The sequence below is a fragment of the Cnephaeus nilssonii genome, assembly GCF_951640355.1.
Source record: "Cnephaeus nilssonii genome assembly, chromosome: 19".
In the NCBI taxonomy this organism is placed as follows: domain Eukaryota; kingdom Metazoa; phylum Chordata; class Mammalia; order Chiroptera; family Vespertilionidae; genus Cnephaeus; species Cnephaeus nilssonii.
The window spans coordinates 15,477,946-15,501,052 of record NC_137090.1 but is presented as its reverse complement, the minus strand read 5'-3'; the positions used below and the strand labels follow the sequence as shown (position 1 = coordinate 15,501,052).

The following is a 23,107-nucleotide window of genomic DNA, read 5'->3' as shown; positions in this document are numbered from 1 at the left end:
CCAACCGGAGCTGTGCAGCTCTGACCAATCAGAATGGCTCTATTCTGACCACTGTGCCTTTGGACCAATCAAACTGTGAGGACTTGGCATCCTTATTTGCATGAGGAGAAATCAATCAGGGACGGGGCCCAGGACTTCTGCCCCTACAAACCAGCTCCCCTCTGGATGGAATAGCGTACTTTCCATGGAAGACTGCTTCTTCTTGGCTAAAGCTGAGCAGATCATGGAGTGGAGCTGCCTACTGAAGAGGGACCTGGCCCCAGGGCCACCTGGCCCCTAGGGCAGCCTCACTGTGGGGATATATTATTCTTGAGCCTGTTGAGCCATTTGCATTAAGTAAAGTTTCCTTCTTCAATGAAGCCCAATTGGAGAGTCCTGCTGGTGTTGAATTGGTGCAACACCAGGTTGATAATAGTTAATTGCCATTTATCACATGCTTACTAGCACCAGGCATTGGACCAAATGCTTTATGTGAATTATCGCTACTGCTCAGTGAGATGCACACTAGTAGCCCCATTTTTGCAGATAAGAAAACAAGCTCAGAGAAGTTAAATAATTGCACAAGGTCACATACAGATAAATCACTGATGGTGCTAGGATTCAAACTCAAGTTGCTTTGACTCCGTCGTGTATGCTTTTAACCACTAAGGCAACAAGAATAATAATAATATACATCGACTATGGGCCAATTACTGTTCTAAGTGCTTTGAATCTCATCATTTATAGATATTATTACCCTCATTTTAGAGACAAGGAAAATATTGCCTTGTTTAGTATTTCTTATGCTCACGTTACAAACACTACACATGTTAAAACACACAAACACTATTAGTGTCATATTTGCTTAACATATATTGGATCCTTGTTAAGATCTAGAAAAATGATTATTTTATAATGTCATAAACTTTTTTCATTGTCCATCTAATGCAGTGATTTTCAACCCTTTTCATCTTATGGCACACATAAACTAATTATTAAAATTCTGCAGCACACCAAAAATATATTTTTTGCTAATATGACAAATAAAGGTATAATTTTAATTGATTTACCAAAAAAATAATAATAGTAATTACTTATCTTTTTTGCTCCAAAGTGACTTTTAAAAAAAATCAGGCTCCTATACTTTTATAGAAGGATTTCTGGTAACAAGAATTAACCAATCTGCCCTAGCTGGTTTTGCTCAGTGGATAGAGCACCGGCCTGTGGACGGATGGGTCCCAGGTCCGATCAAGGGCACATGCCTGGGTTGCAGGCTCGATCTCCAGTGTGGGGTGTGCAAGAAACAGCGGGTTAATGGTGTTTCTATCTCTCTCTCACTCTCCCTTCCTCTCTGAAATCAATAAAAGTAAAAATATTAAAAAAAAAAGAATTAACCAATCAGAGGCAACCTTATTATGCAATGTGACCAATAAGATGCAACTCTATGATATGATCTATATATTTATGGTTCAAGACAGGGCATTCACAACTGACAGTTCAAGACTGGGCATTCACAACTATTGTCATTTTTTAATCTAAGGGAAAAGAGGTTAATGCCCCTGACTAAATAGTCATGTACTAGTATTGCATGTTTTTTTTTTGTTTTTAGGAGGTTGTTGTTTTTTTAAATCCTCACCTGAGGATATTTTTTCTATTGATTTTTAGAGAGAGTGGAAGAGATGGATGGGGGAGAGAGAGAGAGAGAGAGAGAGAGAGAGAGAGAGAGAGAGGCATTGATGTGAGAAAGACACATGGATTAGTTGCCTCCTGCACACACCCAAATGGTGCCAGGGGTTAAACCTACAACCCAGGTACATGCCCTTGACTGGTTAGTGAACCTGTGACCCGTTGGTGGGCGTAGGCTGACATTCTAACCACCAGCCAGAGCGGGTATTGCATGTTTTTAAAATTATTTTCTTTTAATGTTTAGATTCATTAAATTTATTTTTTAAATTCTAAAACATTTCTTACAAAAGAGTATTACATTCTGCACACTGCTCTGAATAGATGCCAGGGACATATGAACAATTGTTACTTTTCCTCTCTGTCCCCTCCCGCCTCCCCAAATGTTGCAGGGATCACAAAACAAAGCGTTCACAGTAATTACATAAGGAGAAGTTTCCTTTTTAACCACCACCAACGAACAAAAATTAAAATTAACTTACTCTGCTGCTGTTTCAAAATTTCGATGTTAGTTTTTGCACCTCCCACCCCTTGCCCCTGGTTTGTACGGAACTAAAACATTACATCTGGTGAACAGCAAAGATTTTACTACACCTCAAATGCAGAACACCTACGAAGCAGAGGAATGTTGGCTTTTTAAACAGCAGATTAAAACTATATATGCAGGGCCCTGACCGGTTTGGCTCAGTGGATGGAGTGTCGGCCTGCGGACTGGAGGGTCCCAGGTTTGGTTCCGGTCAAGGGCATGTGCCTTGGTTGTGGGCACATCCCCGGTGGGGGGTGTGCAGAAGGCAGCTGATCGATGTTTCTCTCTCATGGATATTTCTGACTCTCTATCCCTCTCCCTTCCTCTCTGTAAAAAATTAATAAAATATATTTTAAAAAACACTATATATGCAGGACTCCATCAGTTCTTCACTAGTCTTAGGAAAACTTTCCAGAATACTGCTTCACACTGTTCTGCAGCAACAAATACTATGTGTTCTGTACCCGGTCCTGTGATCCTGTAATGGTAATAATCCAACCTTCGGACCCTTCCAAAGGCTCATCAATTTTATTTTTTTTATTGATTTGAGAGAGAAAGAGCGGGTGAAAGAGAGAGAAACATTGATTTGTTGTTCAACTTATTCATGCATTCATTGGTTGCTTCTTGTATGTGCCCTGACTGGAGATGGAACCCGAAACCTTAACATACCTGGATGACATTCTAATCAACTGAGCTACGGGGCCAGGGTTAGCTTATCAATTTTGATCAGAGATCCTGACTCATGATGAATTTGTTTAATCCTCTGACCATAAAGTTACATAACAGTCTAGCATAGGCAGTAAGCCCCGCTATTGAGATACCAATACGATTGTCAACATGGAGAATTTTTTTTCTAATAAACTGCAACCTCTGACTCTTTCTTCCTTTCTCTTTTCTTTCTTTCTTTCTTTCTTTCTTTCTTTCTTTCTTTCTTTCTTTCTTTCTTTCTTTCTCCTTTCTTTCTTTTTTAATATATTTTTAAATTGATTTTAGAGAGGAAGGGAGAGGGAGGGTAAGATAGAAACATCAATGATGAGAGAGAACCATTGATCGACTGCCTCCTGCACGCTCAACACTGGGGATTGAGCCCACAACCAGGACAATTACTCTGACTGGGAATCCAACCATGACCTCCTGAATCATATAAGTCGATGCTAACTGCTGAGCCACTGTGCTTTCTTCAATGCAACCAATACTGCACGTTTTTTTTTATTTCAGACCAACTGTGGTTGACCCTTGTTTGACAGCTTCCATTGCATATTCAATTTGATGAATCCTGCCCTGAGGGCTCCAAACAGTGACATCACTGTCACACTGGTTGCGAAACATGGAAACATGGTTTGGATGGGCCCGGCTGTCGGCTCCTGCAAAACTGTGGATCAAGGAGCCTGTGCATGTCTTTTGATGGGAGACTCTGATATAAGAAAAATTATGATCTTTAGGCACTTTACCTATCAGGTTTTCCTCCAATAAGAATGACTCTGGGGGGGGGGGGGCTAGGTGGAAAAGGTGAACAGATTAAGCAAAAACAAAACAAAACAAAACAAAAACACACAACAAAACTCACAGACACAGACAACAGCATAGTGATTACCAGAGGAAAGGGTGTTGAGAGGGAGTAGAAAAGGGTATGGGGGGGATAAATGATGCTAAAAGGAGACTTGACTTGGGGTGGTGAACACACAATACAATATACAGTTGATGTATTATAGAATTGTACACTTGAAAGCTATATAATTTTATTAACCAATGTCACCTCAATAAACTCAATTAAAAATAAATATTAATTAATTAATATTTTTAAAAAAGAATGACTCTGTCAGTGGAATGAGGACAGCATTCCTGGAAAAGCTTGATTGTTGTCTGAGTGCTCTCTTGAAGTTCTTTAATTTTAGCACCTCTGACACCAAGAAGTCCTCCTGCTGGAGTCTGATGAATCAACAGTCTCAATTAGAATTTAAAGTCGCTTCCGTTATAGCATTGGTAACTTCAGCATTCCACAGCCTCAGATTCGAGCGGGAGCTGGCTGGTGGCAGTGGGTGAGGGCAACTGTAGGCCTTCTTCCAAGGTAGGGATGCTTTTTTTTTTTTAGAATGTCTCCAATTGTTTCAGGATCAGCACTGAAACTCAATATACGCTCGGGACCACTGCTGTCTGGGATCAAAACACTGGCACTGTAGTCTGTACACAGAGCCTTAATAGTCTTGCCTCCTTTTTCAATCACTACCCCAGCATTCCTGCTCTCAAGCAGAATTCACAGTTAAAACATCTCATCAGTGTTTTTAGAGCTTCTAAAATCTTGTTCCTCTTCCGTATCTTCTGCGGGGCGTTTACTAAACTCACCATTGGTTTGAGTGCTGGGAAGGTTTCCTCTGACTATTCAGTTTCCATTTCCTGTCCTATGTGGACACGCCAATTGTGCAAGGCTGCTGTCCCTATGCTGCCGTGCCGCCTCAACTGCTCACAACTAGACAGAGACTTGAACCAGACCAGTTGAAAATCGCTGATCTTGGATGTGGAGAGAGCAGAGTGCCTGAAGAATGGCTCCTTTGTGATGAACACATCCAACAGCAACTTGGGCTTACTCCTCACGGGTGGCAGGATACCCGTGACCTTCCTGTGATATTACGCCATATATATATATATATATATATATATATATATATATATATATATATATATATATATATATATATATAATTAAAATAAATAAGTAAATTAAAAAAAAGAAAATCACTGATCTAATGCATTAAGGTCTTGGGGGAAAGGACGTGAAAAGCTGTTGTCTGTAGGTGACGCAGGCATGGTCAGAAGAGTTGTACTGAGCGGAGAAAGCTTTCTGTGCCATGAGGAGTCTCGCCCTTCTGGCCACTCTTCCTCATCGACTCTGTCTTGCAAGTTGGCTACCAGGTGGGCTTCTACCAGGTGGACTTCTATCAGGAGATGAGGTAAAGTGCCAGGCTTCAGCATCAAGAAGACTATGTATCGCCCTAGCCGGTTTGACTCGGTGGCTAGAGCATTGGCCTGCGGACTGAAAGGTCCCAGGTTCGATTCCGGTCAAGGGCATGTACCTTGGTTGCGGGCACATCCCCAGTAGGAGGTGTGCAGGAGGCAGCTGATCGATGTTTCTCTCTCATTGATGTTTCAAACTCTCTATCCCTCTCCCTTCCTCTCTGTAAAAAAAAAAATTAAAAAAAAAATCAATCAAATATATTTTTAAAAAACAAAGAAGACCTATGTATCAATATTAGTTGCATGACTTGGACAAGTAGCTTAACTTTTCGGAGCCTCCGTTTCCTCACCTGTAAAGTGGGTTGCTGTTTAACAGAGTTGTGAGTTTTACATGACACATTTTGTATGAAACATTGAGCATACTGCCCAGCATTCTCAGAGCATCCCCATGTTATACAACATCAAGCTTCCTGGAGTGCTGGGAGGGCATAGAAATGTACCTGGGGATGGTTTCATAGGGGAGTTCAGGAATGACGAAGGGTAACAGCAATCCTGCATCTGACATTTGGTCCTGACTGAAGCCATGCGTCAGCCTCCGTGCTGAGGGATCAGCAGTGTTCTCAGCACTGCTGGGCGTGTGCTATGGTCACTTGGCCATGGTCCTCTTCAGTCACATTGAATGTTGTTCTTGTAAATCTGGCCTGGGTTCTTTTCGGAAAAACAGCCTGCACAATGTGATGTCATGGTCCAGCCTGGGTCAGGGAAGGAGGGGGAGTATGTTGTGCGCAGGATCTTATTTCTGGAGGGCTCAATCTGATCTCAGAAGAAACTCTATTCTCCCTTCCTTTCAAGACCCAGTACGGAATCGGTACTCTGATTTTGAATGAGAGGGAAGTAATAAAATCATGGTTAAGACATGAAACTTAGCATCAAGCAGTTCTGGGTTCGATCAATGGCAGCTACTATTAAGTCCTCAGCAGTTGATGAAGAATATAACTTGACCATTTTCTATGCTTTTTACAAACCCGAGAACCACAGTTTTCTCTGATAACCATTTCCCCCTCTGAGAGGTGGTTATGCTTCTCATACCAAGTGTGCCATCCTTCTGGAGATGAGGAGGCTGGGGAAGAGATGGAGTAATTGTGTCCCTATTCCTTTGTTTTCCCCTCCTTAGCTAGCTGGCTCCCTGGCTGCAGCCCTCCAGGTTCTTCTTGCTGCCTCCCTTGCCCTCAAAGATGTTTGTCTCCGCTCTCCAGCTCGGAAAGATCAGCACCACCCAGCCAAAACTTCTGGCTTCCTGGGTCCTGCCTCTCCCCCACATTTTCTGTTCTTTTCTTTTTCTTTTGCAGACAGCTGGAGAAGAGGCCAGCATGTGTGAATGTCCCTGCACCAGAGACACTAATTCCAAGATGATCCGCATAATTTCATTGTGCAGGAGGCCCCGGTGTGCTTTTTGCTTCCCCTTATGTTGTTGTTGTTGTTGTTGTTGTGTGTGTGTGTGTGTGTGTGTGTGTGTGTGTGTGTGTGTGTAGGGGGAAGGCTGAGGATTCGAATGGCACTTCTTCTAAGGACGGAGTCATCTCTCCTCCTGCTCCAGGCAGGATGGCCCTTAGCCTGTAAGAAGGGAAACACATATGACAGTAGGATCCTTACCCAGGTCAGAAATCTCAGGTCAAAGTTCGCTTGGACGAGAACCACATTCCTCTCTTCCCAACCACTAGGGATGTATGTGGGGTAGGGACAGAAGAATAAGCGAGTGTATAGGGAACTTAAAGACCAGACTCCACTGAATATAAGAAGAAAAGGGAAAAAAAGACTAAAAACAATTCTATGCAACAGTTAAGAGAAAAGTGGCACATATACATATGGCATCATGGAAAGATATCCAAGACATGTTATTAAATTAAAAAAAAAAAAAAGCCTTGGCCAGGTTTACTCAGTGGTTAGAGCGGCCCTCAGACCGAAGGGTTGTGGCTTCAATTCCTGGTCAAGAGCATCCACTTCAGTTACAGGCTCGATCCCTGGTCAGGTATGTGTGGGAGGCAATCAATGAATGTGTCTCTCTTACATCGATGTTTCTCTCTGTGTGTCTTCCCTCCTCCCTTCCACTCTCTCTAAAAATCAATGGAAAAAATATCCTCAGGTGAGGATTAACAAAAAAAGAAAAAGAAAAAAAAATACTGAACAACACAAATATTAAATCTTATTTATGCTTTTTAAAAAATATATTTTATTGACTTTTTACAGAGAGGAAGGGAGAGGGAGAGAGAGTTAGAAACATCGATGAGAGAGAAACATCAATCAGCCACCTCCTACACATCCCCTACTGGGGATGTGCCCGAAACCAAGGCACATGCCCTTGACCTGAATCGAACCTGGGACCTTTCAGTCCGCAGGCTGACGCTCTGTCCACTGAGCCAAACCGGTTTTGGCTGCTTTTTTTTTTTTTTTTTTTTTAAGTGCAAAATATATGGGGAGGTGAGTGAGAAAGGAATGGGGTTATAAAGTTTTCTGTGTTTAAACATTTTGTAACAGAGACTGAGCTGCAGACAGAATAGGAAACTCTGGCTTCAGTGTGACCTTGTTTTTTCAGTATTACCTGAACAACAAACAGGGAGACTGGGTCTATGACCTAAAGAAGTTTGACCGTACAGGACAACATACTATCTGTTCAGCCCATCCTGCTGGGTTCTCCCCAGGCAACAGATACTCTCCACACTGAATCATGTCAAGAAACATTTCAAGCCCTAACCGGTTTGGCTCAGTGGATGCAGCATCAGCCTGCTGACTCAAGGGTCCCAGGTTCGATTCCGGTCAAGGGCATGTACCTTGGTTGCGGGCACATCTCCAGTGGGGAGTGTGCAGGAGGCAGCTGATCAATGTTTCTCTCTCATCGATGTTTCTAACTCTCTATCCCTCTCTCTTCCTCTCTGTAAAAAAATCAATAAAATATATTTTAAAAAAGAAAAAGAAACATTTCAAGGTGCTGATGACCCAGAAACCCAGTCCTGTCCTTTGAGGGTCCCTTGAATTTGATGTCTCTCCTGTCTCCTGCTACCCCTCTGAAACTTTCCAAAACCAAGCTCTCCAGTCTGTGAGCCTTGAAGCCTTCTTAACCACCAGGCTCTTTGGAATCTGGTGTCATCATTGCCTTTGGTAATGCTTGTGCCAGGCGATCATGGCAGCACCCCCGCTAAAGGGACCAAGCTTGAATCTTCTTTTCATATTTTGACTCACTGCCAGGTTATTTAAATGATTTGAACGAAAAAACTATATTTTGCAACAAGTGTATACTTATGTATTACTTGCAATTCAAAGTCTATTTTTATAGCAAAAATGATACATTTTGAAGCAGAAATGGGCTTAGAAAAGAAAGGTGAGGGATTCCAGGGATGGAAAATGGGACTTCCCGTGAAAGAACCTGTCCCTGATGAAGCTCTTCTCTGTCCCTTTGCTGCAGAACATGGGACTGTCTCCTATGGCAACTTGGAAGATGAAGGCGAGGTCTCCAGTCTCCTTTCAGCCCCAAAGGGCCCTCATAGCTGACCCCAAGTTACCAGGACGCTCCCAGGGGTCAATGAAAACATCCAAACATCTAACTGGTAAGAAAAAGTGGGAAGAGGAAAATCAGGAGGAGAAAAACATTCCCAGACTCTGCAGCGGAAGGGTTTGGACTTCCACATTCGGGAATGACTGCTACAGGTTCTCCTTTGGAGGTCTCCAATCCTGACGCAAGCTTAACCCCGACTCTAGGCTGAAAATCACACTTTCTGCCAAGTCACCTGTGTATTCCCTTTGGATTCTAAGGTCATTTTGTATTTGAAAATGTTGAGCTCCAAAGACATGAAATGGCCTTCCCAAGGTTACACAGCGAGACAGAGGCCCTCAGAATCCTAACCAATGTTAGTTTGTTTTTATCCATTATACCATGCTGCCCTATTTAAAACCCAACATTTACTTTTGACAAGTTTAATCTTGACTCCAACTCCAGTTCTAACCACAGTGGACTCAGGTGCTTCTGACCCCGGCCCAGTGGAAATGGCTGGTTTTGCTTTCTGCCCCTCCTTGCTCCCTAATTCCATCGTATCACGCAGAATTTCCCTCTTGACCATGTCTTTCTTTCTTTCTTTCTTTCTTTCTTTCTTTCTTTCTTTCTTTCTTTCTTTCTTTCTTTCTTTCTTTCTTTCTTCCAAGGGCAATCACAGGTGGGAGGGAAGGAATGGATTTTGTCCCTGGCCTGAAGTGGCTCTGAGGTGCCCGGCTTTTTTTCTGCACCTTGCAGAGGATGACCCTCCACAGGAGGGCTTTGGGGTTTATGCCTAGTAGGCCACCTCCCCTCTCCCTCTGAATGTCTTTCTAAAGCAACCTCTTGACCCCTGGCCCTGGAGGAGGGCCACAGGTTATCAGTGGCCATGACTCAAGAGCCTATGACCCTGAGATGAAGACTTTGAAGACAGATCATGAAAGATAATCTGTGTTAGGCAGGGATGAGTAAATTTGGACAATAGCAGCAGCTGAGTCCAAGGGTCAGCGTCTGGGAGTAATTTAGGAAAGTTCAGTGCTGACAGCTGTGTCTGGAGTCAAACATCACAGCCGAGTCAGCTCCTGGGCTCCTCCACTGCTTCAGGCAAATGAAGCTCTGGCTCTGGACGCAGAGACAGCTGTGGTGAGGCAGAAAGCAGGGCCCCTGGGGGCCCCGGATCACCATGCTACTTGCCAGCAGTGTGACCTTAGGCAAGTCCTTGGGAAAGGAAACTAGTATCTACTTGAGTGCACGCAATGCCCTTTCCCAGATGTTATGCTCACTACGGCGTAGTGAAGAGGGTGACTTTACCCGGGAGGACATAGGAATCTGTGAAGGTAACTGAAACCATTCCAGGGGAGTGGAGCGATAGAAAGGGGACTCAGGGCTTCTGAACGCCAAGTCCCCTCCAGGGACCCATCTCACGAATGCAGTCACACATCGCAGGTTCTAAACCCCTCCCCTCTCACAACCTGGGTCCTGAAGGGTTGTGGCCCGCTTCCGTCTGGCAGCACAGTCCTCTTACTCTTGCCCCTCTCCCCCGTCCTGTTTGTGGGTCTGGGCCCCAGGAGGTCCCTGGAAGGGAGGGTACTGCGACGCTGGTTTTCCCCTCTCTCTCTTCCCAGCCTCCTACCGACTCCGGAGGGCCGGCTGTCTTCTCCCCGGTGTCGGCAGGCGGGCTGACATCCATGGGGATTCCAAGGGAACTGGAAACAAGAGTCCAGCCCCAGGCGCGCCTTCCCCGGCGGCCCAGGACAACCCTACGCCGCCAGCCTCAGCCGAGCTCCCGGCCCCTCCCTCTCCTCCGAGTCCCCGAGCGCCGCTCGCTCCGCACCCCGCCTCGACCCCGGCCCACCTCCCCTCGAAAGAGACGGGACAACCGGAGTCCCGGAGCGGATGCTGGGGGACCCTGGCCAGTCCCGGGCGCCCCGCGGCCGAGAGCAGGAACCGGACCCCGGTCCTGGGGTGACGGCGAGGGGAGCTGTCCAGCCCCGCAGGGCGCGCTGGCAGGAAGGGTGGGCCGTCGCCGGCGGGGCGCGGGGAGCGGCAGGCGCCAGGGCCGGGGGAGGCTGCGACTCCCCCTCCAGCCCGCCGGCCCTGGCGTCGCCCCCGCCCCCCACGTGGCCGCCGCTGTCCCTGCCCCTGCGAGGAAGCGGCGCGGCTTCCTGCGACTGGGGCCGGGGATATAGGCGCCCCCGCCCGGGCCCGGCGCAGCGCCGCCGCCCCTCCCCGCCTGCTCGCCGCGCGATGGCCTCGCTCCGGGCAGGGAGTGCCGCCGGCGGCCCGCGGACCCCGGCGACCCGCGCGGGGCGACCCGCCGCCTTCAGCCTCCTCCTCCTGCTGGGGGGTGAGCGCCGCGCCGGGGCGGGGGTGCCAGCGCGGGAGGCCCCGGAGGGGAGGGGGGCTGGACGGCCGCGGCCAGAACGGGCCCGAGGCTGTGGGTGCGGACCGCGCTGCACTTCGGCTGGTCCCTCGCCCCACCTCGGTGAGGGCGCCGTGCAAGCGGCTTCCCCCTTGGGGGACCCTGGGGCGGGGGCCCGGCGGAGAGATCGTGGAAGGTCTGGGGCGGCGAGGAGGGAAGGCGTTTGGGATCTGAACGCTGGCGGGAAGGAGCTGGTCCTAGCCGCTCTCTTCTGGGCACGGGGGCACCCCGTGGGTGCATCATGCCTCCTTCTCTTCTGAGATGAGCTCTGACTTCCCCGGGGTCTTAGCCTCCAGCTCACCCCCCCCCCCCACGCTCCACTGCCCAGACCCAACGATTCCACACCCCCCACCCCATTTCTGCCCGCAGCCACCCTGAAGCCCCAGGAGTCGGCGGCTCAGCTCCTCACCACCGCAGGCAGCTTGGAGGCAGAAGGTGAGTGGCCCGCAGCGGTGGGAGGCGTCCTGGGGCAAGAGGAGAGGCAAGTCAGTGGGGAGGGCTCCTGGCCCACAAGGCAGGCCCCCACGCTGGCCACCTCACAGCGGGGTGAGCAGACCCCAGGAAAAGGGTATGCGGAAACTCTTGCCAGTCTGGGAAGGGCTGTGCACGTGGAAGGCACGGACATTCTCCCTCAGCCAGAGGGTCTTGTCTAAAGACAGGGACAGTGACTCATGAATGGAAGCACCTGGACCAGAGGGCGTGGAGGGGAGGGCGGGGTGTGGTCAATGTGCAGTCTTAGTGCCCACAGAGAGAATGGTGATGTACTACGATGAGAGCATTTCATTTTGCTGGGAAGACTATCAGCTTATTATGGACCATATCAAAGAAGACTGGTGCGACTGGGCCATCATTAGCAGGTAGGGGCCGGGCCAGAGGTGGGGCCTGCTCCTTGTGGGTGGGCCTTGAGAAAATGCGGGGCACTCCTCTCTGTGGGCCCCATCCCTCCCTCACTCTGGTCCTCTCCTGCCCCCAGGCCTTATAGCGACCTGCAGGAGTGCTTGGAAAGGGAAGCAGAACACTTTGACCTGGGCTTCCCCAACCCCTGGGCGGAACAGATCATCTTTAAGACGCACCAGACCCACTTTGCCAACTGCACCCTTCAGACCGCCTTCTCAGATCCCCCAGAGGATGTGCTCCTGGCCATGATCATAGCCCCCATCTGCCTCATCCCGTTCCTGGTCACCCTGGTGGTGTGGAAGAGTAAAGACAGCGAAGCCCGGACCTAAGGTGGCATGAGTTTCTCAGCAGCCACCCCTCCCTTCCCTGCCACCGCCAGGTCTCCCTCCCTGTCTCCCTGCCCCCTCCCCTCCCCTCACTGCACACGGAGCCCGAGATTGGTGGAACGGAGCTGGGTGGGGTCATGGCACAAGTTCTGTAATTTTCAAAATAAAAGGTTTCTTTTGTACACCGTCCTCCTCCCTATCCCAGTGGGGCCTGTGTCCTTCCCAGAACCTGACATTTCCACTGGCCCCCAGCTCTGGGCAACAGAATCTGATAGCCCCACTGTTTTGTTTACTTACCTGCCCCCACAGTCCTCGGCCGGCACCCGCCTCCCCACCACCACCTGAAGGCTACACTCCTACATTCCTCCCTCCCAAGGTGGCGGCCTTTCCTGCCCCTATCCAAACCCAGCTCCAGGAAACGTGCAGGAAAAGACTCCCTTCCGGTCTGGCCAGCCGCTGGGGAGGTGTGGGGGGAGGGGCGAGAGAGGCCTCCGGGCTGTGACTCCTACAAGAAGGAAGGGGGGCCACCCAGGAGTTCTGAATTTTCCGCTTTCATGTTTCAGTTCACTTCTAGAGACTTCGAATAGGAACTCTGATCTGACTAACTGAAGTCCACCCCTAAGGACCTTGGTCAGGATTGAGGGTAAAGGCAGTGGGGGATCCCTCTGCTACGTTCACCACAGGACTCCCCCCTCCAGGTCCCTGGCCCTCATCCTACATTGTCCTGGACCCCGGGGGTGTGGCCTACAGCCTGGCTGCACACTGCCCCCTGGTGTCCACTAAACCAAAAAGCAGAAGATGGATGTGTGGTGGAAGAAGCTCAAAACAGGAGATTGGACCCTGAGGTCAGAGACCTGTCATCTCCATAGCAAAGACTAGTTCTATCGGCTTCTGAATCATACTTGGGCTCCCTTAAGACACTTTCCCATTGTCGACATAAGAAATGTCCAAACCTGTGGAGAATTTTTAAGAGTTTCTTTGAGGGGTGGTGGGGCTGGGTGGAGGTGGGCAAGAAGGGAGAAATGGGGGACATCTGTAATAGAGTGAACAATTAAAATAAAGTTTAGCCCTGGCTGGTTTGGCTCAGTGGATAGAGCGTCAGTCTGCGGACTGAAGGGTCCCGGGTTCTATTCCAGTCAAGGGCACATGCCCGAGTTGCGGGCTCAATCCCCGGTGGGGGGCGTGCGGGAGGCAGCGGATGGATGATTCTCTCACATCATTGATGTTTCTTTCTCTCCCTCTCTCTTCCTCTCTGAAATCAATAGAAATGTATTTGAAAGAAAAAAGATAAAATTAAAAAATATCTAAAAAATAAAAATAAAGTTTAATCAAGTTTATTTGAGCCAAAATTGATGGCATATACTAGCAGCAAGCTCTCAAATGCTCTGAAGAATAACAGTTTTGCAGTTTCTTTCATGCATTTTAAATTAAGGAGGGGATTTAAGGAAGATTATGTGAAGGTGGGAGAAAGCAAGGTGAGGGTGATTACATCTTAGAAGGAGGGGTTTGGAAGGAGGCATTTTCAAAGGTGTGCTAACCTGGATGCACAAAGACAATGGGCCTGGCTTGCTTAGGCTAGAAATTTATATGCCTAGGGTGTGACTACCCACCATGACCTGCCCAGTTAGGAATTTATGATTTATTACAGCATCCCTTTTTTATCCACACCACTTTCTGGGGGCATATTTAGTCTCTGACTCACCATTTTGGCATATGGACACTCTTGTAGGTCCCCTGGACAGTGAGGCTCAGTTCTCACCAGGGAACCTTCACCTCCAATTATCCTTGGAACAAACGTGCCAGGTCATCAAAAATACCTAGAGAACAACTTTGCGCTCCATAAAGACACCTGTTTATTCCTTGTGGCACCTAAAGCCACTTCAGGAACTTCCTTCACTCCTTGTTGAAATATCTGCCTCCCTGAGAATATACATCTCCAGTTCCTAGACATGCCTGTCTATTCCATAGATACATACTTGTATGCTTTCTGGAATATATCTATTCATTCTCTGAGACACAGTTCTCCTCTCAGGTCGTATTTGTCTCTCTAGAGACACACCTGTTCCCTTGGACATTTTGAGTTTTCACTGAAATAAATCTTTGCTGTTTCCATGAATGTATCTTCTCCAAGGATATATCTATGCTTTTCTTGGCCCATATTTGCCTTCATGCATTTTGCTAACATACATCAAAGGCATGCTGGTGTAAGACACTGTATGGTATATTGTGTTGAAAAGAAAGTTAGCTGCCCTAACCGATTTTGCTCAGTGAATACAATGTCGGCCTGTGGACTGAAGGGTCCCAGGTTCAATTCCAGTCAAGGGCATGTACCTCAGTTTCGGGCACATCCCCAGTAGGGGGTGTGCAGGAGGCAGCTGATTGATGTTTCTGTCTCATCAGTGTTTCTAACTCTCTATCCCTCTCCCTTCCTCTCTGTAAAAAATCAATAAAATATATTTTTTTTAAAAAAAGGAAAAAGGAAGTTAGCTAAGACTTGGTTTCTGCCCTCAATGGCTTTTATCTAGTAGGGGAGTGGACATGCTCAAATAAACAAAAACAATGGAATGTGTGATGAGAGTCATGCAAAGAATACAAGCCAAATGTTTGTATGAGTGCAAAGGAAGGAAGGGTCACATCTAACAGAGGTGTGATCACAGGAGTTAAGATCACAGGAGGGTGATTGAAGAGTTGCTACATGAATTAATGGTAGGTGGAGTGCATTCCCCTAGAGGAGAGAGTAGAAAGGGAGATGAATTAGGAAACTATTGTAATAATTCAGGCTTGAGAAAAATAGGACATGGACCAAAAGTGTGGTGAATGGGGAAATGGAAAATAATTGAAAAGTAGGAGAGATAATTAAAAACAGGGGAGGGAATCAACAAGATTTGGATATGAAGTAGGTGACAGACAGAGACTAGAGCTGACTCCGGCTTTGAACATGAGTTATTTGGACAATGATGGAAGTAAGAATAGAAAACAGCCATTAACAAGAGGAGGTAGCCTGAGGAAAAGGATATGCAATATGAGGTAACAATGGAACAAGCTGTAATATCCCACAGTGAGTTAGAAATGGGAGTGGTGATGGTGGTGGTAGAAAGAGGGTGGAGCTGGAAACACAGGTTTAGGAGAATTCTGCACAGAAATGTCATATACAGCCATGAGAGGGATGAGAGTTTTAAGAGAAGGTGTACTGAAAAGAAGACTGAAGTCAGGTTCTTGGGAAACACCCATAATTAAAGAATAGGGGGAGCCTAAACTGGTTTAGCTCAGTGGCTAGAGCATCAGCCTGTGGACTGAAAGGTCCCAGGTTCGATTCCAGTCAAGGGCATGTACATTGGTTGCGGGCACATCCCCGGTAGGGGGTGTGCAGGAGGCAGCTGGTTGATGTTTCTCTCTCATCGATGTTTCTAGCTCTCTATCCCTTTCCCTTCCTCTCTGTAAAAAATCAATAAAAATATATTTTAAAAAAAAGAATAGGGGGAAAAGGAGACAAAGGGAAAGATCAGAGAGACAGTAGCAGATCAAGGATAAAGCATCGCCCTGGAAGCAAAGGAGATGGTACCCTTTGAAAAAACATTATTAATTGCAAAGTTCATTTGTTCATTCAATAAATATTTGTTGGGTACTTCTGTGAACCAGGAATTGTGTAAAATGAAGAATGGATTTGGGTAGGGGAGATGTTAGAGATCAGACGAGAAATTGAGAGAGTGGCAAAGTCAAGGACACTACATTTTTTAAAAAAATTATTTTTATTGATTTTAGAAAGGAAGGGAGAGAGAGAGAGAAAGAGAGATAGAAATATCAATGATAAGAGAATCATTGACTGGCTGCTTCCCACACACCCCTTAATATGGATTGAGCCTGCAACTTGGACATATGCCCTGACCGGGAATTAAACTGTGAGGGCCCTTGTGCTGTTTCCAGATATTGGCTATTGTAAATAACACTGTAATGAACATAAGGGTGCATATATTCTCTCAGATTAGGACACAATATATTTTCAAATAGGGATGAAGGGATGACTTCAGCATATTTGTAGACTAGTAGAGAGGAGGCAGGGGAAAGGACATGAGGGAGGATGATGCATAAAGTCCTGGAGGAAGTTGGAAAGGAGAGCAAGAAGATACGCCAAAGGATTGGCCTTGTAAAGAAGAGCAGCACTTCTTCCTTTGAGTCCAAAAGGGAGGAGTAAAAGGGAAGACTTTTAAAAATATATATTTTTAATGATTTCAGAAAGGAAGACAGGGAGAGAGAGAAAGACATCAATGATGAGAAAGAATTGTTGATTGGCTGCCTCCTGCATGCCCCCTACTGGGGATTGAGCTCAAAACCCAGGCATGTGCCCTTGATCGGAATTGAATCCAGGACCCTTCAGTTGGCAGGCTGGCACTCCAAACCAGCTAGGGCAAGGGAAGACTTTTTGAGAGATGAATCAAGTGTGCCGACAGATGGAGAGGGAAAGATTAATAAGTTCACATTCATGGCTGCAATCTCATAAAATAGAAAGGAAGGACATTCTGCAGAGAGGAGGGAAATGGGGACAGGTGACATGGCTTGATGAGTGTGGACAACGTTGCAGAGTTACTTGGAGCGAAGTGACAGGGAGTCATTAAAAGACAAAGGGTTGGGAGCATTTGAGAGCTTGTTCCCCACAATATGTTGTCAGTTTGGTTCAAATAAGCTCTTATTTTTAAAAAAGACAACCCTGACCAGCGTGGCTCAGTTGGTTAGAGCATCATTCTGTACACCAAAAGGTGGTGGGTTAGATTCCTTGTCAGGGCACACACCCAGGTTGCAGGTTCAATCCCTGGTTAGGGTGTATACTGATCGATTATTCTCTCTCAAATCAGTGTTTCTCTCTTTTTTAAAAAATATATTTTATTGATTTTTTACAGAGAGGAAGAGAGAGGGATAGAGAGTTAGAAACATCTATGAGAGAGAAACATCCATCAGCTGCCTCTTGCACACCCCCTACTGGGGATGTGCCCGCAACCACGGTACATGCCCTTGACCGGAATCGAACCTGGGACCCTTCAGTCCGCAGGCCGACACTCTATCCACTGAGCCAAACCGGTTTTGGCTCAAATCAGTGTTTCTCATTCTCTCTCTCTCTCCCTCCCTCTCTCTAAATCAATTTAAAAAATACAAAGGGCCACAGGGCTGCAGTGAGAGTCCAGTCGTGAGGTTATCACAGAATCTGGGTCTCAGTCAGCATATTCTGGTGATTTCAAGGAGTGACACAAAAGGGGGGTGTGGGTGGGCAGGGACCAACAATCTGGTTTGGAAACTGACCAGCAGGTAGGTAGACAAGGGGACAGAATTGAGTAGTCTAGTCTAGGTAAGGAGTCACGACCAAAAGGGGTCTGGGACTTGAGACTAGGAAGGTGAGAACGGGAGAGAGATCAGAGATGGATGGCTGTGGTCAAGGATGGCAGCTCTGAATCATGGAAGCAGTGCAGTTGCCAGCTACAAACGTATTCCCACGGGTGCTGCCGGAGACTGAAGAATGATAGAGTCAAAGGACATAGAAATCGAAGAGATTGGGAAATGTGAGACGTTTAATTTAAATGGCATTTGACACAAATGTTGTTATTGAAAGAAGCCCAGCATAGTGGACACAGTCCTAGGCTGGGGTCTGGAGACCTGGGGTTCTACTTGCAGTTCTGTGAACAAACTATGCTGCTGTGAGGAAGTCACTGCCTGCCCTTCTCGGGGGTTGAGTCAGACTTCTCAGGGACCTTTTGCTCTAACCGGTAAGGATTTTTAGGATAATGGCAAGGGACTGGCAGAAGAGGAAGAACCCTTCCTAGACTGTTCCTCTCTCCCAAGAAGGGGCCGGAACCTTTCTGCTGTGCTTTCTGCCAGGACGTGCGGAAGCGGAGACCGGAAGTCCTTTGCCGGGAGGTTCCGGGTTTCCTGGGCTACTACGATGGCGATGAGTTTCGAGTGGCCGTGGCAGTATCGCTTCCCGCCCTTCTTTACGTGAGGCTCAGACCCCGAGAAGCCCCGCTGTGCCTCCCTTCCCTCCCCTGACCCCGGGCCGAGCCCCGATCCTTCACATGGGGAGGGGGAGAAAGGACTCGGTCGCCACCACGCTCAGCCTCTCATTTTCTCCCCCAAACGCGCCTCCGGCAAGTGCTGCCTCGCTCCCTCTCCCTCCCTGTAATTCTGCACCCCACCCCCTTCACCCGGCAGGTTACAGCCGAACGTGGACACTCGGCAGAAGCAGCTGGCCGCTTGGTGCTCGCTGGTCCTGTCCTTCTGCCGCCTGCACAAACAGGCCAGCATGACGGTGATGGAAGCCCAGGAGAGCCCGCTCTTCAACAACGTGAAGCTACAGCGTATCCTCCCTCAGACTCGTCCACAGCCCCCACACCTCCACTTCCACACTTTCCCACATGCCCAGACTTCGCTCGCACACCCTTCACCCACAGTAGTCAGGTTCCTATCCAAACTGGCCTTGGGAAAGAGCAAATATATGGAGCTGGCATCCATTTTACGCCCCAATCCAAATGCAGCAGCAAACCCTCTTGTCCCAGGCGGCGATGGGTACCCAGCTGTCATTCAGGTCTTGGAACCTCTGCCCTGGATGGAGCCAAGTCCCAGGCTTTTCAACCTGAGCCCCTTTGAGTGAATTTCCTGTCCTGGTCATTATGAGGCTCAAATTCAGGTACTGCCTTGAGTAATTTTCTCTGCCTACTCTTATTCTCCCAGGAAGTAAGTGTCATTTGTTTTTGCTGCCTGATTCATGCCTAAACTATCTGTGCAGGAAGGAGAGCGGACAGAGGACGAGGAAATAGTACATTTCATTTTGTAAAGCTCTTCCTTTAAATGGGACTCGTTTGTCTTTATCTTCTTCCCCCCAGTGTCTAAGAAATGCCCATTTATATCCCATTGGGGAACTGCACATATAAGTATGTGGGAGGGAGAGGTAGGGGCCAGGTGGTTCTCAGCATGTGACTGGTTCTGCGAATTTTTATCTCACCCAGTTTATTCCATTAATGCCAATCCCTTAACCTTAAACCAGGGAAGCTCCCCGTGGAATCAATCCAGGTTGTGTTAGAGGAACTGAGGAAGAAAGGTGGGTTCAATTCCCCAAATTTCTTATTTTTCCTCCTAGTTGGCTTTTCCTGAGGACAGATAAACACAAGACTTTTAATAGCTTTTTTCTCTCCCCTTGCTTGCAGCCCAGAGTTCTCGGTACAGTAGACAGCCTGATTCCCTAGGTCCCTTCCCCCATTGGTATACAAATGAAAATCTCTTCCTCTGTGCCTTAAGACCTAAAGAGACATAGAAGGAGAACGAGTGCCTTGCAGACAGCAATAGTAAAACAAATTTTGAATGTCTCTTGCTGAAAGCTGAGTCTCTTTTACTCTGTTCTACCTTGGTTTTGCCTCTTTGTCGCTTCTTAGAGCTGATGCTTTCATAAGTATCTGTTTTGCAGGGAACCTGGAGTGGTTGGATAAGAACAAGTCTAGCTTCCTGATCATGTGGCGGAGGCCAGAAGAATGGGGGAAACTCATCTATCAGTGGGTGAGACTATTCTGCTGCAATGACAAATACATGGCAAAGGAGATTTGTGTCTGTGCTCAGCAGATACCTGGTGTTCCCAGACTGGGCAAAGTGGAAGGGGGCAGAAAGAGGAAGTCTAGGTCTTCCAGGCAAGATTCTTTCAGGGACTCAATTTCCATGGCTGCACAGAGGTTCCCTTTCTTTGCCTGTTGGATAGCAGAGGCTACATGAGGCCATGTTTGGAGAATGCAGTACTGGGAACCACGAGTACTATTGTTGGCTGGAGCCTCTGGCCACAGAAGATAAATGGGGAAAGGAAGGGGGAAAAAAACGCATGGGGTCCCTCCCCCACTGCACCCTTATGGGCTGTCCACAATATGAATTCGATGTTCTGAACCAATGTGGGTGTGGGGACAGACTCTGTCTCCAAAATTCCTAGCCACCACCAGCTCTAAACATTCCCAAGAGAGAAAGGAGGGTAAGAAGCATCAACAACCCAAATATAACAAATACATACCACCCATTCCTGAACAGGAAAACAACCAGAATGAGAGGTCAATCCTCAGACACGTGAAGACCTGAGGTTTAGTGGTTCCAAATGTGTGTGTACACATATAAATATAGCACCTGTATGGTTTGTGGGTTTTAGCCACTTCTCTGCAGAGGTGACAACCCTGGTTTGAGACTGGGTACCATTCCTGGGTCAGAGAGGTGGAGCTGCCAGTTTGCCTTCTCCCAAGAGATTCCTGGTCCTTATTCAGTCCCCATTTTCTGTATCCATAGGTTTCCAGGAGTGGTCAGAACAACTCCGTGTTCACCCTGTATGAACTGACCAATGGGGAAGACACAGAGGATGAGGGTAATGCCTTTCTCTTCCCCTAGTTTTGCCATCTGAATCCTCTCTCCAGTCCTTGTTTAATTGACATTCAGACTCCCCTCTTCTCTGCTTCTGAATTCCAAATACTGCTTAACCCATACCCATTATTTTCATAAACCACCTGAATTCACATACAAAAAAATCCAAATTTTGTTTGTGAGGGGTATGTGTATTTTTCTAGGAATAGAGTCCATATCAGATTTTTCAAGAGCATCTGTGACCCATGAAAAGTTACGAATTAAGGGTGTAGACACCAAATGAGGAACCAGGGCAGGAGATTAAGCTTGAAATCTCATTCCTTGCTGACTCAGGCTTTCTTTCACCCTTTATTCTTATAGAGGACTCAAGCTTTGTGGGCATTAGCTGAAGGGATTGGGCCAACACCCTCAGCCCTTTTAAATACTTTGTTTTCCAGCCAGGCAATGATTTGCATAGTGTTTGATTTTTACATAGCTCTTTCATTTCTGCCTTCATATTCTGATCCCCAGGATCACCCAAAGCTCCCATCTTAGCTGGGGGGAAGGGGATGCTTCCCCTTTCTGCCAGGTCCTGACTGCCCCAACAGAGTTTATAGCTCTTGGCTCTTCCCCCCTGCTCTGCAGGCCTCTGCTTGCTACTCCCACCATCACCTATGACTTCAGTGCTGCAGCCTTGCCCAGCCCACCGCTCAGGCTGGGCCAAGCTGGAGGCTTCCTCAGAAAGCAAGTTTTCTGACTTAAGAGCTGGGCCCCCGCAGGGGATGATGTGTGCAAGCCTGTTAGGGCTTGCCTCCTGCCTCTCACATCTCCCTGCAGTATAAATGCCATATCTCCAGACACTCAGCAGGCCCTTGGCTCCCAGTCGTGTTCTTTTTATCTAGGAAACGGTATATATCTGTGCTGGACCTTCATTGTCCCCTGGCCAGATGTATGGCTATACTTCTTTGTGTCAGGACAGGTCCTCATGATGGGTACAGATGCGCAAGCAACTAGGGTCAGTCAGTGACAGGGTCTTGACCTCCCTAGGCTTGATTGGGAAGGCCCCTCTGGCTTGCAAGCAAATGGTGTCACTCTTGCGCATCAGACATATTTGGGGTGTACGTGGGGGTTGAATCTGATAGAAGAATCAAGAGTGGGAAAATGAGCAAAAATATTCATTTTATGCTAACTAAAGCTTTCTTCCACCCCTTACTTTTTTTTTTAATTAAAAAAAATACTGATTTTAGAGAGAGAAACATTGATTTGTTGCTCCACTTAGTTATGCATTTATTAATTGCTTCTTGTATGTACCCTGACTGGAGATCGAAACCGCAACCTTGGCATATCAAGATGACGCTCTAACAGAGATACTGGAGATACCGGGCTCGGGCATTCCACCCCTTACTCTTAAGGTGTACCCAGGAAGGATGGGTGGCAGCTGCAGCAGTATGGATGGCATATGCATATCCTGGTCTTGTAAAGTCTCATCTTCCAGCTAGACTACTCTCCTCAGAGGCCTTGAGCCCCAAGGAGCTGAGTGTCCCTGACTGCCCCTATCTCCCTGTTCCAAGGAGCTGAGTGTCCCTGACTGCCCCTATCTCCCCGTCCAGAGTTCCACGGGCTGGATGAGGCAACCTTACTGCGGGCTCTGCAGGCCCTTCAGCAGGAGCACAAAGCAGAGATCATCACTATCAGCGATGGCCGAGGCGTCAAGTTCTTCTAGCAAGACCTATCTCCCTTTACGCCTTACCTCCTACCCTTCCAGGGCTTTCAAAAGGAGACAGACCCAGTGTTCCCACAGACTGGATCTGTGCCTCCACCAGACTCAAAGGGCTTCAGTCCACTTACCCCATGTGTCTGTCCCTGGGATAGGGTGAGGCTGAGGCAGAGAAGAGATGTGCTTCTCCTTGCCCACCTCCCCTTCTGTCCTAGATTGTCCCTGAGCCGGGGTCTGTAAACCCAGCACTGTACATGTGTTCACATATGTAACTACACACACACACACTCATGCCTATACAAGCTGTCTTTCCCCACTCCCACCCCTGTAGCTGCTGTTGCCTCCCCTCTCAGGCTGGTGCTGGATCCTTCCTAGGGGTTAGTGGAAGCCCTGGCTGCAGGCAGCCTTCCAGGCAATATGAAGATAGGAGGCCCAAGAAGCCATCTGGTAGTGAGAGGCGGGGCCGGACAGTGATTTATGATATTAAAAAGCTCAACCACACTGCCTGCTTCTGATGTTACTACTGAGTGGGCATGGGGCGGGTTGTGAAGTGTTAACCCCTGAGCAAATCCCAGCTTAGAAGAGGGGAGAGAAGGCCTCGGGCCTTTGTAAAGGAAAAGATCCTCCAGGGCTGGCGGGCTCCAGTGAGCCTGTGGCTTTACATCTGCGCGGTGGGCTGTGTGGGGGAGTGCCGATGGAACAGCTTAGGGACAGACTGCTTTCTCTGTCTGAACCG

General features: G+C 47.7%; 2 protein-coding genes across 3 annotated transcripts; both read left to right on the top strand.

Moving 5' to 3' along the window:
- Positions 1–10,467: 10,467 nt before the first annotated feature.
- Positions 10,468–12,497, top strand: RAMP2 (receptor activity modifying protein 2). Of its 2 annotated transcripts, none has more exons than XM_079798947.1 (4): positions 10,468–11,010; positions 11,455–11,520; positions 11,834–11,942; positions 12,059–12,497. In XM_079798947.1, exons 1-4 carry the CDS (start codon positions 10,560–10,562, stop codon positions 12,309–12,311), a joined length of 879 nt encoding a protein of 292 aa, XP_079655073.1. In that variant the 5' UTR covers positions 10,468–10,559; the 3' UTR covers positions 12,312–12,497. The 2 variants fall into 2 exon arrangements, with proteins under 2 accessions (XP_079655073.1, XP_079655072.1); XM_079798946.1 differs by having other exon boundaries at positions 10,486–11,010; positions 11,825–11,942.
- A 5,689-nt stretch (positions 12,498–18,186) lies between these two features.
- Positions 18,187–22,872, top strand: VPS25 (vacuolar protein sorting 25 homolog). Its single transcript, XM_079797203.1, has 6 exons — positions 18,187–18,290; positions 18,504–18,649; positions 19,336–19,389; positions 19,753–19,841; positions 20,604–20,679; positions 22,265–22,872. The coding sequence occupies exons 1-6, from the start codon at positions 18,238–18,240 to the stop codon at positions 22,375–22,377; spliced, it is 531 nt and encodes a 176-aa protein (XP_079653329.1). The 5' UTR covers positions 18,187–18,237; the 3' UTR covers positions 22,378–22,872.
- Positions 22,873–23,107: the final 235 nt, after the last annotated feature.

What these genes read in the sequence shown, in the direction of transcription:
- RAMP2 (XM_079798946.1), top strand. Translation starts at nt 10,560, where the DNA reads ATGCTGGGGGACCCTGGCCAGTCCCGGGCGCCCCGCGGCCGAGAGCAG. An exon ending in CCTCCTCCTCCTGCTGGGGG is followed by an intron (nt 11,011 to 11,454) that starts GTGAGCGCCGCG and finishes TTCTGCCCGCAG; the next exon opens with CCACCCTGAAGCCCCAGGAG. An exon ending in AGGCAGCTTGGAGGCAGAAG is followed by an intron (nt 11,521 to 11,824) that starts GTGAGTGGCCCG and finishes GTGCAGTCTTAG; the next exon opens with TGCCCACAGAGAGAATGGTG.
- VPS25 (XM_079797203.1), top strand. Translation starts at nt 18,238, where the DNA reads ATGGCGATGAGTTTCGAGTGGCCGTGGCAGTATCGCTTCCCGCCCTTC. An exon ending in AGAGGAACTGAGGAAGAAAG is followed by an intron (nt 19,390 to 19,752) that starts GTGGGTTCAATT and finishes TCTGTTTTGCAG; the next exon opens with GGAACCTGGAGTGGTTGGAT. An exon ending in GGAAGACACAGAGGATGAGG is followed by an intron (nt 20,680 to 22,264) that starts GTAATGCCTTTC and finishes CTCCCCGTCCAG; the next exon opens with AGTTCCACGGGCTGGATGAG.